Below are 16,491 nucleotides of genomic sequence, written 5' to 3' on the forward strand. Positions count from 1 at the left end.
TATGGGACCTTATGCATTCTCGCCCCTGCCCTGTGTCACTTAGCATCAGAAAACTACATTTATAAGAATCTTTATTGTTACTTTCTATTGTATTATTTTGATGTAGATTCTATCAGTGACTTATCTTGTGACTAATTCAAATCCATTTATCATAGTTAAATAAAGGTTAAATAAAAACAATTTAAAAAAGAGAGATGTGATTCGCATTGCAAAGTAGGGGGCGTGGCGACAGTTTTTCATGCAAATATTCTAAAATCCGCATAAAAACAATACGCGCATTTTCCCACCAGAGATGTTTCCATCAAATTGACTTGTTGCTGATAAAAGGCTGTGCGTGATGACGTACTACACATAAAAATACATTTTGTGGTTAAATTCCCATGTGCCGAATAAAAAATAGAAGTTAAATGGGTTTCCACCGCATTTTCAACTCTACTGATGGTTTTCTCACAAACTATGCTGCGTTACATAGCGAGTGTGCCCGCTCTTGGGACGTGCGCTCTAGCGGTGTTGGCTAGAGCTCATGTATACCCTACATAGTGAGATTATTATTTATTTGTCAAATGGCAGCCAAACATCGACCATCATGTCACCATAACAATACCCTCGATATTTATTGGAAAGGAGCATCAAGTTCATTACCTTGCACTTTCACCACCCTGTGAAATTCATCATCATTTATTTTATCTGTAGCCTAATAAACTGTATGGTTTCCCAAATCGTAGTGGGAGGACCACACATGTCATAGCGTGACTCCAAGTTTTTCGATATGATGGTTATTGTATCAATATTCGCGCATAAAAGCGTTTCAATCGACATATCTCGCATAATTAATTTTACTGGTACAAAAATATCCCACTATTTCTAGCGTATTGAGTTCCATCAACATTTGGAATGTTTCCCGAAAAATGTTCATCAGGCTGGTCATGAAATGTTTATATCCGACATGTACTTTATCAGTATAAAAAGGTTTAATGGAAACCTCCTTAATTTGTATGGATTTAAAAGCATTGGACAGTCAAAAACACTTTGAGGGATGTCAAATTATACAGTGTAGATTAAGGAAAGGAGACGAGGAGGCCAAGTAAGAGTGTTGATATGCACCCTCAGTCTTCTGACCAGACCACTCAGAGGCTCCACTGCTGGTTAGAAAAGGGTTTGTCTGACGGCTGACGCCTCACATGAAAGCTCAGAGCTGTTTTGTTGGTAACCTGTATGTGTGTATGTTTGTTAGAGAGTGTGTATAGTGGGTGTGTTGGAATATTCTGTGTACATTGCAATGCTAGTTATTTTGGAGTTTGAAGAGCAATGATGTGTGTAAACTGGATGACTGACTATGCAGTTTGTTAATATATGTATATTTGTTCAACTGACATGGGTACAGGAATTATGTGTGTGTGACAGAGAGAGAGAGAGAGAGATGAATGGAGAGAGGGAGGTTCCTGATCCTAATCTGGATTTATTCTCTACCCCAGGTCCCAGTAGAGTTATGTAATGACTTAACCTAGGCCTGTCAATCAAATTTACACAACTCTCCCTTCATATTTTTTACAAAACAAACAATTCATGAAATCCTCTATCAAACAATCCCATGCCAAAGCTCTCAGTGGTCATCGTGTGACATGTGTAAGTGACCACACTGCCATGCATCGTTCCAAGTGGATTTGTCTCTATTTGTAAGGATATTACATTAGCTTTTGTGGCACATTTCTTCCTTTGGTTATGTTAAACCTGTTTAGCCTTGTTTGCCCCTGTGGATTTTGTTAGCCCCTGTGTACTCTGGTGCTATATACTATACTGTCCTTGTTTTCATTGTTAGCCATTGTTCTTCTCTATTCTCTGAACAACCATAGAGATAAAGTGCATACCCTTTATCTGACCATAGTGTCCCTACTTCTTAATCTACATAAACCGACCCTCAAATCTATATAAAGATGCCATCCATTGAACTGTGGGAGATTAAACAGCAGTGTGACGATTGTGGATCTCAGCTTCCTGCCATGCTGAGACCCTTATTCTGCAATCAGATAGGGATATTGTGTATAGGACCAGTATGGGGTTGCCTGTCTTTAGAACAAAAAATACATTCCATGTGTCCTAATCTCAATCCCTGCTTCCAGTTGTCATTCTGACGGTAACACACACACACACACACACACACACACACACACACACACACACACACACACACACACACACACACACACACACACACACACACACACACACACACACACACACACACACACACACACACACACACACACCAGAGGGGCATAGCAGGTATCTCCAGAGGCAGACAGGCAGTCAGATTATTCAGAAGTTAATGGTTGTATTAAACCGCAGATTACTGTTGAGATATCGTTCTTCCCATTTGTGACTGTCTACAGATGTGAAACAGGACTTATCTGTTAATGTCACAGGCGTCGAAAGGGTTAGACCAAGGCGCAGCGTGTATAGTGCTCATCTTTAGAATTTTAATGAATGCACTTCAAACAACAAAATAACAAACGCGACCAACAGTTCCGTCAGGTACAATAACTAAACGGAAAATAACCACCCACAAAACCCAAAAGAAAACAGGCTGCCTAAGTATGGCTTCCAATCAGAGACAACGAAAGACACCTGCCTCTGATTGGAAAGCATACTTGGCCACACATGGAAAATGAAACATAGAAACAGAAAACTAGAACAAATTCCCCTAGAAACAAACCAACCCCAAAACACACAAAACAACCCCCCTGCCACGTCCTGACCATTCTACTATGGCAAAATGACCCTTTTCACTGGTCAGGACGTGACAATTAATGCACCCAGCGCCAGCCATCTGGGGGGCATGGAGAGTGGAGCAGGGGGCATACGGTGGAAAGAGGGTTGTTAAAACTGTCTGTAAAATATAATGCAAAGGCTCAACCAGGAAGGGCTGGCATTGGACGTGGGACAGATGGAAACTCCACATATGATCTGTGTGTGGGTAACTAATGTTGCCTGAACCCTGTCCCCCCTCCCTGTCCTCTGGGGGCTGAGTTTCCCAGAGGATCCTGTGATTCCGAGCTTGTCTCTCCCAGGTGGGCTGGATTCTCTAATCCTCAGAAGCGGGCCATCTGCCCGCTTCTTCCCAAACATCGGATTATTTAACCCAGCACAGCCCACCTCACTGCCCTAGAAAACAAGACATAGCCCCACACAGGCAGAAACTGTCAAAATATACAGGACAGATTTACTGAGTAATTCTCAGTAAACCAAGAATAAATTCTGTTCATTGAGAAATAGTAACTCCAAACATCTGGAATCTACGGGTCTGTGTTAGGAGTATTTCCCCTCTTTTGTAAGAAACTGTTTGCAAACTATGAAGCCCATATTTCTCAGGAGCTCCGCTCTCTCTTCTATCTCTCTACCAAACTATTTGTGCTATGTGTTTTTTTTACCTCCACTAAATGCCCTCAATACTGAGATCGGAAATGAGAATGCTCTAATCCAGTGTGCTATGATGTGACGTCCCTGGTCCGTTGCCCCCAAGCTTTCCACAGCTTGCCCTCCACCCCTCCCCTACACACACATCCCCTGGATGCAGCACGTCGGCCCTTTGCTCTGTTAATCCAGTGAACACTCACTACGATCTGCCTGTATGCTCTGCTCTACTCTTGAGCTCTGATGATCCAACAAATGAGTGACAGGACACCTCACTCTGAGAAGACACCAACATTCTGTCCGGGATTATAACACTGCTGTGAACGTCATCAGATCAGAGCCCATTAATTGTGTGCTGGGGCTCCACTGGACTCAGTTGGGCCAGTTGAGTATGAGGTCCCATGCCTGCACCGTGACTTTCCTCCTGCCTGTTGCTCTTTACCTCTGTAAGGATGCCTTTCCCTTATCTATTTATGTATTGTATGTCTGTGTGTCTTTGTCTGTGTGTATTGTAGTGATGTTACTTTAGTGTGGTGAGTGCAGTGTGACACTTCAAAGGCAGCCTTTATCTCACTCTGCTCTTACTAGTTTCCTGTATTTTTTCTGTTCAATTGTTTTTGTTTATTAGAATATTTTAAACTGAAGCGATGGAATAAGTAGCAGGACAGGAGTGATGGTTTGGTATGAAGTGATGGTAAGTTGGTCAGGAGAGGAGTGCAATTGTATGGGTGAATTTTTTTAAATTTCTGAATCCATTCGGAAATGAAGGAGAGAGGTTTCACGAAGTACTTATCCTAATGAAATACATGCTGTTCCAGCTTGTTCCGAACAGCGCAGTGTGTGTGTGTGTGTGTTTATGTGTGTGTGTGCCTCCCACTGTCGTCTCTCTGGGAGTTGTGAGACAGCTGGAGAATACTATCCCTCTGAGGTTAGTGCTGAGGATAGGGGCGGTACCTCCTGTAGTTTACGGAGTTACTAAAGGCCATAAGAATGTTACGTTGAGAGAGAGACATCATGCATGTGTGTTGCATTCACCCCAACCTTCCCCCTGTGGTGATACTCATCTTCATGTTCCTTCTCCACCCTCTCTCAGGGCTGATGTGTGTGTGTGTTTGTGTGTGATTATGTGGTTGTTTGTTTGTATGTTTGCCAATGTGTGTGTACATGTGGTTTACACACACACACACACACACACACACACACACACACACACACACACACACACACACACACACACACACACACGATGTAACTGTAACATACAGTATAACTGTAATATATAATGCAGGCTGATGAATGACCTTACTCCGATGCTAAAACCCCAGACGTAAATAAACAAATGAAAAGTAATCTATTAACAGCAGTGGACAACGGAGCTTATCTATCTACTGTAATTCACATTGATACTCTTCACTCCCTCCCCTCCCTCAGGTCTGGCCCCTGTGTGTTGGGCTGCTGCGCTCCCTAGCTCCTGTGGCGTCATCTACAAGAGCTTTGCTCAGTGTCTCCTCACTCTGGGGGACAGTCTGGGTGACACACAGAAAGAGCAGAGCATACAGGACATTGACACAGTCTGCAGGTGAGTCTCTCTCTCCCACTCCAACTTGACACCTACTCTGAATCACTCCAGCTCTCTTTTTCTCCTCGCATATTCTCCCATCTTCTCACACAAATAACTGTTGTAAATGTTCATCTGACTAAATCACATTTTCAGACAAAGTCACTCATACAGAATCTGTAGCCCAACATGTGCTCCAACACCTGTAAACACACACGTCTCACTCCCTTACACGTCCCTCATTCACAACCTTCAGACTTCCTTAGAGTTTAGAGTTCCTTGCTACCTTACAGATCATGGGATGCGTTCCATGTGTGTGCGAATGCGGCACTTGCCAGTTGTCCTGGAGACGCAGCGGCTGTGTGGGAGTCTCTGAGGCAAGAGTCCAGGAAGACACAGTTTTCTGGAAACCTCTATGACATGTGTGCCAGCCGCACCACACTGGCACCCAACACAGTGCCCGTGCCACCCTCCCAGAGGCCACCAACGTCAGACCAGACCAATCAAGAAACTCTAAAAGGGTACACGCATCACCTTGGACCCGCCTACACCACGCTTCTGCTCTCAGCATGCATCTCTCTACTGCTCCTGCTCAGGATGTAGCCCTGGCCTCCCTCAGACTGCTATAGGTTCTCTGTGAGCCTTGTGTTTAAATGGACTGAGCATCAAATGAACCAACACACACCTGTAAAAACCCCTCACTCCAAAATGCATACCTCCTCCAACGTGCATCCACACACAAACACACACACAGACACACAGACACACACACACACACACACACACACACACACACACACACACACACACACACACACACACACACACACACACACACAGAAACGCAAGAAAACACTCCCAAGCGTTATGGACGTAATTATTATGCATATTATGTAAAATAAAGTTTATATGTCAACATCTCTGTGCAATTGTCTGTATACCACCTATCATTTATAAGACGGAAGTACTGACATTACTGATACAGAGTTGCTCTATAATCTACACGATGTGAACTCTGTTTTTATATGTGACATGTGTAGTGGGGCAATATTTGATACATGTATGTATGCATATATTATATATACCTCACATGCAACTTGTAAATAAGACTAAGCAATAAGCCCATTAACTGAATTATCTGACTTCATAAGATAAATAACAATATGCAAAAGACTATAGTTAAACCATGTGCAATCAAGTATTATGCTGACTAATATCAAGGAATTGTCACGAGAAGTGAATATCAAAGCAAGTATTACTTAATAACTTTATGAAATGAATGGATTCACATACAAGACATAAAGCTTAAGTTACAAAGCATTAACAAGCATTATTCTAGGCATGGTCAGAGAGAGAGACAAAGATACCATAGCTTGAGCCATGGCACATAGCTCATGGGAGATGGAGAAAGTAAGAAAGAAAGACGGAGTATCTCACCACAGCAGTCCAGGAACAAAAAAATAGAAAGAATGAATCTAAGACCTTTTATAATGTTTGAGTTGTTCGGATTCAGAATCTGAGTTGTTGATCAATAGCATTACTGTAAAATTAACCTCCAATCAGATATCAGACCTAAAGACCTGTAAAGACAACAGAACCTCTGCTACCCAGAGGTGTGACAATGGGGGTTGGTGAGATCAACACAGAGAATTCTGAATTCCTTAGACAACACAGAGGAACCCTTGCATACAGTTGATAAGTCACTTTGGGGATGTGCCCGCCACTTTCGTGTTTTTATATGAGCTATAAAAGAGTTCACCTGTAAAATGTATTTTACTCAGCCACCAGCTGACTAAATCCCTATATTCCCCAATCATTGATTCGTGCATTGCCTGTGGCATGGAATAGCCACCACACACAGTATGCCTGTGGACTTATTATGTAATGATTCATCATAATGTAAAAATGATATCAGAAGCTGCACTTCACTTAGATACATGTTTGTTTTCATAGTTTCATGTGAGGTTGCTCAGAGCAGTTGCTTTAAGGGGTGCATGCTTTGTTTCATTCAGCTGTGAGATGTGAAATCAGACACACATCTGATTAATCCAGACAGTTAGATTTAATAATAATTCATGCATTCATTTGTAATAAAATATATTAACAAGAATATGTATGGTGTAGCATGTAACGTGCAATGTGTGTGTATCCTGTATGTGTGTGTGTTTGTAATCTTTGCTCTTAAATCCTTTCATAACAGAAGGTCATGAGCAGATCAATTTAATCTGTCTTTGTTCCTGCCCAGCATCCCTCAATGCACCCTGACAGCCCAGGAAACACTGCACATCCTAGCCATGTGTCAGAGTAGGGGAGGGAGGGGGGAGGGAGAGGGAGGAGGAAAGATGAAGAGATGGTGAATTACGATGTGAACATGGTCATGAACAGAAACAAATATTTAGAGAACAGTAGACAATCCTGACAATGCGTGTGGCTATGACAAGAGAGATGAGGAGACAGGTGGATATATTTTTTGTTAATCCTCTTATTGGTGCCTTTATTTAAAAGACCCAATCTACTAAAATCTATTCTCTAGTCTCCCTGTGACCAGTATTTGACCTGGGCACCGGGCCATGTTATCTTTCAGGGAGCCCTGAAATGTCACCCTCAGTCCCGGGTAGATTAAACGATAAAGAAGAGATTCTATGTGTTTTTACATTAGCAGGTCTGTAATATTACTGCTAAAACACAAAGAATTTGACAAAATAACTGCTCTTTAGGTTCACATTTCTGCATGATCATCATCATTTTTCTATTTTCTAAACTTGTTATGTTTTTTATGTTTTATTTTCTGTAATTATGGGCCAGTCTATTGCACATATGAGGTGCACATCTGGTACTTAAGTGCCACCTAGTGGTAGATTTTAAGTATTTGTAACACGCACTGAGACAAATTCCCCATACTGTATTATAACGTTTAATTTTATGAGCCCTGGCTATAATCTGACCGGGATTATCTTGGAATGGACTTGAATGCGGTTCATGAACATTTCATTTAGAACACTGAGCCTAAGAATACAGAATATAAAGTATAACCAGTAACAGAACAGCTACGAATAACTTAAACAAAAACAACATTGTTTAGTGCGGAAAATGTGTTGGGTGTAAACCCATGGCTGCAAAATAGCTCCATAGCAGCTCTCTGTGCTTACATTGTACCTGTATTCAGCAAAACAAGGCTTTCCCAGATTGAACACCTAAACCTAGTGTTGTTAATGCTATCAAAGCCTTATGCAGGGTTAGTCCAGCTCCTCAATGAGACAACCTGGTTTGCTGGCTTCAGGGCTCTGCCTCTGTCTGGGTTCTCCCTGAGGTTCTGATATCAGCAGCTCTGGGGCATCCCCCGCCTCTGGGTCCAATGCTACTAGGTGATTGGTGGGCGATTTGTTTGACGTGTTGTCACAGACCCTGAACAGTAAAGATGAGCATGGATCTGAGGTAGGTGTGGTCTCTGTGGTCCACACTGTCCCACTCTGATGTATGATTGGATCTACATCGTTGCTGTCTCCTGAAATTACCTCTATCTTTGGCCGGAATACTTGCTGGAAACACAGGTGGTCAATTCAGACACAACACAGCTGACCCATATTAAATACACTGCTGACTTAAATGCTGTGTTGACCTAATAAAATATTAGTATGTGAGTAATTTAGAGACTAATTGTGTGTATTTGGAATATGCCTGCTGACTATTGTACAATAAATGCTAAAGGTATTCTATTCTTTCTTTTGGATAATCAAAGTTACAGCCTAGTGTGTGGTATGTAATGTACCTGAGAGAAGATGGAGGTGCTGTCTGGATCTTCAACATCCACATCCTCCAGGTCAGGGAGATCCTGTGGAGTCAGGTGACCATTAGTCAGGGGACAAGGCTTTAGTGCTCTAAATGAAGGTTAGAGTCAAGAGCTAAATGATATGAGTCTGGGGCAGTCTGTGCTTTTGGATAAGATGCTGATGGAGAGGGACTAGATAACAACAATAAAACGTTATTACAGTGTAATAATCACTCTATTATAGTGATAGTGACTGGTAATGCTTGGCTGTGGTGCTCAGTCTGACTCACGTCAATACGAAGTGGTGGGCGTGGCTCCAGGTGGATGGTCTCCAGGTCCTCTGTCTCCTCTAGCTCAGTCACCATTGGTCCAGGACCGTGCTCTACAATCACCCCAGCTGTCTGAGACTCTGGCTGGCCACATACTGACTGCTCTCTCTCTAACTTCTCTCTCTTTGGCTGCCTTCTTTGTAGTTGTTCTCTCTTTGACTGGTTTAACTCTAACAGTTCTTCCTTTAAGCTTTCTTCTGCTGCTTGCTCTCCATTTGGCTGATCTCCCTCTTGGTGCTCTCTCTTTAGCTGATCTCCCTCTTGGTCCTCTCTCTCTAGCTGATCTCCCTCTTGGTCCTCTCTCTCTAGCTCATCTCCCTCTTGGTGCTCTCTCTCTAGCTGATCTCCCTCTTGGTGCTCTCTCTCTAGCTGATCTCCCTCTTGGTGCTCTCTCTTTAGCTGATCTCCCTCTTGGTGCTTTCTCTCTAGCTGATCTCCCTCTTGGTGCTTTCTCTCTAGCTGATCTCTCTCCTGATCCTCTCTTTCTGGTTGTTCTCTGTCTAGCTGCTTCTTCAGTGGCTGTTTATTCCATAGCTCCTCCTTTTCTGGCTGCTCTCTCTGTGTCTGTAGGAACTCTTCATGGGCCTCCAGACTGTCCTCCACAAACGCCTGGATCCTCTCCTCCCAGCCCGGGATCTGATTCTGTCTCTGGTTCTTTTCACTGGGGCTCTCAAGTTCTGGAGTTGTAGTGGTCTCATACTCCCCTAGAGAAGGTCAACACACCCTTATCGAACCTTCTCTACGTAGTGTGTGTGTAGCAGGTTTCAAGTGTGTGTGTGTGTGTGTGTGTGTGTGTGCGTACCTCTCTCTTGCAGCTCCTCTCTGACTCGCAGTCTCTTCCTGGCTTGGTCTCTGATGGTTGCCATGGCGTCCAGACTGTCCTGGATCTTCCTTCTCTCTCGTGTTTGCCATGATTCCCTCTCCCTACGCTCCCCCTCCGGACCCGCTGTCCCCCACGCCTCCGCACACGCCCTTCATACCGCAACCACATGACAATCATACAGCAACCAAAGACCAACATCACAGACCACACAATGACTCAACCATAAGTATGACATGCACAGGCAAACAGAGACAAACTGCTAATGCACCTGTCCTTTGGGAACACAGGTCGGTCATCCAGGTATGTGAGCTGTTTTAGACGTATGATCATAGTCTTCCTGTAGTATGGGATTTTCTTTATCACTTCATTTCCCATCAGGTTCAGCACGCGCTGAGGAGGAGGGAACAACAAGGGTGTAATCACACACACACATACACAGGCTTGGGTATATTATCAGCATGAAGCAAGAGTATTTGCATTTTATAGTCAGTGTGTCATGCGCATGGGCATACTAATGAATAAAAATGATATGATCTCTATTAGCATACAGTACTGTTTATCTGTGTGAGCCTATTGTGAGCATGTTTCTCACCAGTTCAGGCATTCTCTCCAGCACAGTGAGGATGTCTGGGTCATCCAGCAGGTTGTGGGACATGTCCAGTACACTGAGGGAGAGGCACTGACTCAGATGCTCCACGTCTCCCACTGTCTGCAGCTTATTATGGGCTATCTGCAGGGTGCCCAGATCAGGGAGGCAGGCTGGGAAAATAATCACAAATCAGATAGATGGAGTCACACACACACACTGAGATAGCCAGATAGGTGTGGTATGTAGAGTGAGGACAGACTCACCAATGTTTTCGATGGTGTGTATGTAGTTGTTGCAGACATTGAGGGTGCAGAGCTTGCTGAGTGGTTCTAAGTTCTCCAGATTGTGTATGAGGTTCTGGTGGAGGAAGAGGCAGCGTAGGTCTGTTTGGGCCTGCAGGTTCTGGATGCGCTGCAGCCCGTTGCACTCCAGCCAGAGACACTTCAGCCCTGTGTACTCCTCCAGATTCTCTATAGTGGAGAAGCCTAAGAGGTGGCATACATAAAACAAAACATAAAACAAATAACTACATTAGAATACTACAAGAACACTAACAGCGTAGTTATATTCCACCTACAATTCTATATAGACCACACAAAGCTTATGATTTTAATTTCTGTAAAATATTCATGCAACAATATATCTAAACCGTCCATAAACAACAACAACAATTCTACACATACCTTTGAAGTGCAAATACAGTGTGTCATTCAATCGAGGTGTCATGTAGAGTTTATTTTGCTTGCAGTGGTCCTTCAGAAATGTCTTCGTCATTCTGAGGAACATAAAGCGTCACTAGTTAGAATGCTAGACAGAACGAACAGTAATGCTAGAAGACGACTCACAGCCAATTCCTAGCTTTCTGGATTACCTTGGACCTGAGTCCTTTTCCTTTTTCTCTTGTTGTTGGGCTTGTATGAGTTTGTCGACTTCTGTATGTGATGACACACAACGGTCTCCTTCGATATCGTTTGGCAGGGGGCTGCAGTTCGCCGTGGGGGCCTCCTCTGAAGTGAGAGAGGAGGATAACTTTAGACATGGCTAGACACATGCGATTATTTAACATGTTGCCACGTGCTGACTATTATGCTAAATTATAGTGAACTGTCTAACCTAGTTTACTGGAAGTTGTTGACATCGCGTTCAGCAATATTTCTGCATCTCCAGCTTGCTGGATCGTACTGGATTCCTCGCCACTCTCTTCTTCCACCTCACCGGATTCGTGGGGTTTAGGATGCATCGTCGATAGTTAAGTGATTATTACAACTATATACTATTTACTTGTTTAGTTAACAGTTTCTGTTACCGTATTAGCCAGTTGTAATAACTTGTCATAAACTCCCTATCAACTATTTTCCGGTAAAGCTTTTCTGTGTTTCCATAGCAACGGTGAACACCAAACGACGACCGCCATCCTCTCATGATTGGTTGTGCAAGCCAGAGTCATATTTAATTTAAACTTTATTTTATCAGGGAGTCATACTGAGACCAAGTTCTATTTTACAGATGAGCCTTGAATTACATAAATGAAAGAAAATACATTATAAAAACATAAAGACATTCATCAGTGATAAAGTGCGGATTCGATTATGCTAAACCGCGGGGCACAGGGTATGGCACGTTACGTCATCGGGTGAAATCGGGGAGGGAGGAACGCCCTTCTCAAATCGAACAGTAATCTGCGCCGCTCGGTCATTTTGTCAACAAGGCACTATGGTGCATCGTCCAGAAACATACAACATATATTTTCCATAAAATGAATTGTTCGAATTTTCTAACTATTGTTCATTGTGAAGGCAGATAAACCGTTTTTATCAAAAACAATCCCTTTAGCATGGGAAAACACAGAATCCTAGTAATTACTACACGTGCTTAATTAAGTCACTTTTGTTTTGAGCCGACTTTGCCTGGCTCACGCCCAGGAGGTGGCCCGGTTCCAAATCGAATACGATCAACTTTCAGCCGACGCAAAACACGCCGACACGAGCGCCCGGGCGCGATTAATCGAACCCCCTCGATGGCTCCGATATAAACTAATGTAGCCGAGCCGTCTTTACACTAAAACATTTTCATTGGTTAAAAGGACTGACAGTCAATCTATTTTTTCCCCGAGCTAAAAATATGAATATTTACACAACATACAGCGATTCTAAAATAAAACGTGTATGTAATCAATGTATCCTATTCTGAATAATACATGTATTGTCGACCACAAAAAGGCAGAGACCCTATACATCTAGTTTTATTTCTAGTTATGTAATTCTATGCACTTCTATGAACTAACTCTTACAGTAGGCTTATACAAGGCTACAACGATGATTAGGCTACCCAAAACAAAGCAAGCTAACACCTTAAAGGGGCAATCTTAAATTGCTTCATTCATCTGATTTAATGAAATGTACCCATTGATTCTTGAAGAAGATAACTTATAAATGCTGCATGAGTTTAGTTCAACTGTCGTACCCCATCAGAACCAAAAATACAAGCTTGTTTCAATCCAATGTTTGGAAACAAAGTACATAAATAAACACTATATACACCTATATAGCCTACAAACATGGTTAGAACTATAATGTTGATATCATGGATGCTCAGTACTTGATTCCATAGCTCTGTCTATGAATGTGACATTGGTTACATTTATCCAGCCCTATCCCTCAGCTTTTTACTGAAACAGGGGTGGGATAGCGGGCCGCTTTAAAGGTTCAATATGCAGACAAATCTCCGCCATTTGCTGGTTGCTAACATTCTAATAGTTTGCTTAATTTCAGTTTATGTGACAAAACAAGCAATGCACTGTATAGTGTAGAGCATCAGTATACCGTCTAAACGACATTTATTGTAGGCTAAAATACAGTCAGCAGGAAATGTTTTTTTTATGCTTGAACACACAACGATTGTGACAGAATCAATTAAACCATTTTTTACAACTGACGTCATAGGCTACATAGTGAGAGGTGCGTGAACCTTTAAATTGAGAGGTCTATTTGAAAAGCGTAGCTTTCTATGAAGACACCTAAACCAAGGCTTACTGTTGCAACCCGTTGTCCCACGCTAGTGCAGTGACATAAGCAAGACAGAAGGGGGCAACACGAGCATGCGGGCGCGAAGCTTCACTCAAAGGGAGCTTGACGCAGTGTCTCGTTCCTCTTATTTCAAGCGCATGTTACCGGAGGTAAATCAAATGCATTGCTATGAAACATAAAATATCCGCCTAAGCCTACATAATTGCACCATAGTGTATTATTCTCATCTGATATAAGCTGCCGTAAACATGGGAAAGTCAGTGCCTTAGCCTTACCTCTGTGCCAAAAAGGTCAAAGGCTGTAGGCAAATGAACAGATGCTGGTCTATTGCCCCTCTCTAAAGACTTGGCCAAATACAAAACGCAATGTTAAAGGGAGCACATTTCTAACAAAGGTCTATGAGACTGGATGAACTCACTGCTGCCATGTAGCAACTGAGGGGGTAGGTTACATCAAATAAAATAAAATTGTATTTGTCACATGCACCGAAAACAACAGGTTTAGACCTTACCGTGAAATGCTTACTTACACGCCCTTAACCAACAATGCAGTTCAAGAAATAGAGTTAAGAAAATATTTACCAAATAAAGTTGTTAAAAAACGGACACAATAAAATGACTTAACAAAAAGGAGGCTATATACGAGTCAGTGTGTGGGGGTACAGGTTAGTCGAGGTAATTTGTACATGTAGGTAGGGGTAAAGTGACTATGCATAAATAATAAACGGGGGGGGGTGTCAATGTAAATAGTCCCGGTGGCCATTTAAATAATTGTTCAGCAGTCTTATAGCGCTCGGGGTAGAACCTGTTAAGGAGCCCTTTGGACCCACACTTGGCGCTCCGGTACCGCTTGCCGTGCAGTAGCAGAGAGAACAGTCTATGACTTGGGTGACTGGAGTCTTTGATAATTTTTTGGACCTTCCTCTGACACCGCCTAGTATATACACTACCATTCAAAAGTTTAGGGTCACTTAGAAATGTCCATGTTTTTTAAAGAAAAGCACCATTTTTTGTCCATTAAAATAACATCAAATTGATCAGAAATACAGTGTAGACATTGTTAATGTTGTAAATGACTACTGTAGCTGGAAAAGGCTGATTTTAATGGAATATCTACATAGGCTTACAGAGGCCCATTATCAGCAACCATCACTCCTGTGTTCCAATGGCATGTTGTGTTAGCTAATCCAAGGTGATCATTTTTAAAGGCTAATTGGTCATTAGAAAACCCTTTTGCAATCAAGAGGACAAGTACATTAGAGTGTCTAGTTTGAGAAACAGACGCCTCACAAGTCTCTGGTATGCTGGCCTTCTAGGCAGAGTTGCAAAGAAAAAGCCATATCTCAGACTGGCCAATAAAAATAAAAGATTAAGATGGGCAAAAGAACACAGACACCGGAGTCGCCTCTTCACTGTTGACGTTGAGACTGGTGTTTTGCAGGTACTATTTAATGAAGCTGCCAGTTGAGGACTTGTGAGGCGTCTGTTTCTCAAACTAGACACTCTAATGTACTTGTCCTCTTGCTAAGTTGTGCACCGGGGCCTCCCACTCCTCTTTCTATTCTGGTTAGAGACAGTTTGCTCTGTTCTGCGAAGGGAGTAGTACACAGTGTTGTACGAGATCTTCAGTTTCTTGGCAATTTCTCACATGGAATAGCCTTCATTTCTCAGAACAAGAATACACTGCCGAGTTTCAGAAGAAAGTTATTTGTTTCTTTGTTTTATTTTGAGCCTGTAATCGAACCCACAAATGCTGATGCTCCAGATACTCAACTAGTCTAGAGAAGGCCAGTTTTATTGCTGCTTTAATTAGCACAACGGTTTCAGCTGTGCTAACATAATTGCAAAAGGGTTTTGTAATGATCAATTTGCCTTTTAAAATTATAAACTTGGATTAGCTAACACAACGTGCCATTGGAACACAGGAGTGATGGTTGCTGATAACGGGCCTCTGTACGCCTACGTAGTTATTCCATTAAAAATCTGCGGTTTCCAGCTACAATAGTCATTTACAACATTAACAATGTTGGTGTTGGAGTCGTGCTTGGCCACGCAGTCGTGGGTGAACAGGGAGTACAAGAGGGGACTAAGCACCCACCCCTGAGGGGCCCGGTGTTCAGGACTAGCGTGGCAGATGTGTTGTTGCCTACCCTTACCACCTGGTGGCGGCCCGTTCGGAAGTCCAGGATCCAGTTGCAGTGGGAGGTGTTTAGCCTAAGGGTCCTTAGCTTAGTGTTGAGTTTTGTGGGCACTATGGTGTTGAACACTGAGCTGGTGGGAAAGGGAAGTGTCCAGGTGGGAAAGGGCAGTGTAGAGTGCGATTGAGATTGCCTCATCTGTGGATCTGTTGGGGAGGTAGGCGAATTGGAGTGGGTCTAGGGTTTCTGGGATGTTGGTGTTGACGTGAGCCATGACCAGCCTTTCAAAGCACTTCATGGCTACTGACGTAAGTGCTATGTGGCGGTAGTCATTTAGGCATATTACATCCGGGGCAGGGCTTGTTGTAAACCAGTACTCCTGAAGTTAAGCTATATGGCACTACCTCCTCTAAAATATGCTTCCAGGGACACTACTACCTCCAATGATGACATTAGCCAACTGTTAATCACAGTTTTTTTGTATACACAGCGTGAGGAGCAAGGAAGGGTTTATGATGCAGTGTTCCATCTTAGGGAGGGGTATGAACCCAAAGTGTCACGTGATGACAAGGCTGTGAACCTTACACTGAACATTAATAAGGAGGTAAGTATTAACAAAGCTTCTTCTCTGGGCCATAATCTTTCTGAAGATGTCCCTTCATTTTTGCCAGTCCACTTAGAACTCTTACTGCCCATTATTGATGTCAATGATTGATTAAGCATTTTGTCCTGTTGCACCAGGAAAGGGGTAGACGGGTGCCTGTCCTCTCATCGTCTATGTACGGCTGGCATGTAGACAAGCCCCTGGAGGCTCCCTACAAGAAGAATGCACGCGTGCAGATGGTGAAC

General features: G+C 42.9%; 2 protein-coding genes across 2 annotated transcripts; one reads left to right on the plus strand and one right to left on the minus strand.

The window, feature by feature from the left end:
* Window positions 1-2,894: 2,894 nt before the first annotated feature.
* On the plus strand, window positions 2,895-5,724 carry LOC115202702 (neuritin-like protein). The gene is made up of 3 exons (XM_029766767.1): window positions 2,895-3,857; window positions 4,843-4,990; window positions 5,263-5,724. Exons 1-3 carry the CDS (start codon window positions 3,803-3,805, stop codon window positions 5,570-5,572), a joined length of 513 nt encoding a protein of 170 aa, XP_029622627.1. The 5' UTR covers window positions 2,895-3,802; the 3' UTR covers window positions 5,573-5,724.
* A 498-nt stretch (window positions 5,725-6,222) lies between these two features.
* LOC115204734 (dynein assembly factor 1, axonemal) lies at window positions 6,223-11,834 on the minus strand. Its single transcript, XM_029770449.1, has 10 exons — window positions 11,593-11,834; window positions 11,351-11,486; window positions 11,163-11,254; window positions 10,743-10,964; window positions 10,483-10,649; window positions 10,159-10,280; window positions 9,870-10,039; window positions 9,029-9,771; window positions 8,739-8,801; window positions 6,223-8,508 (listed from the first exon to the last, which is right to left on the minus strand). The coding sequence occupies exons 1-10, from the start codon at window positions 11,717-11,719 to the stop codon at window positions 8,206-8,208; spliced, it is 2,145 nt and encodes a 714-aa protein (XP_029626309.1). The 5' UTR covers window positions 11,720-11,834; the 3' UTR covers window positions 6,223-8,205.
* Between the last annotated feature and the right edge of the window lie 4,657 nt (window positions 11,835-16,491).

This window comes from Salmo trutta, chromosome 12 (genome assembly GCF_901001165.1).
Source record: "Salmo trutta chromosome 12, fSalTru1.1, whole genome shotgun sequence".
In the NCBI taxonomy this organism is placed as follows: domain Eukaryota; kingdom Metazoa; phylum Chordata; class Actinopteri; order Salmoniformes; family Salmonidae; genus Salmo; species Salmo trutta.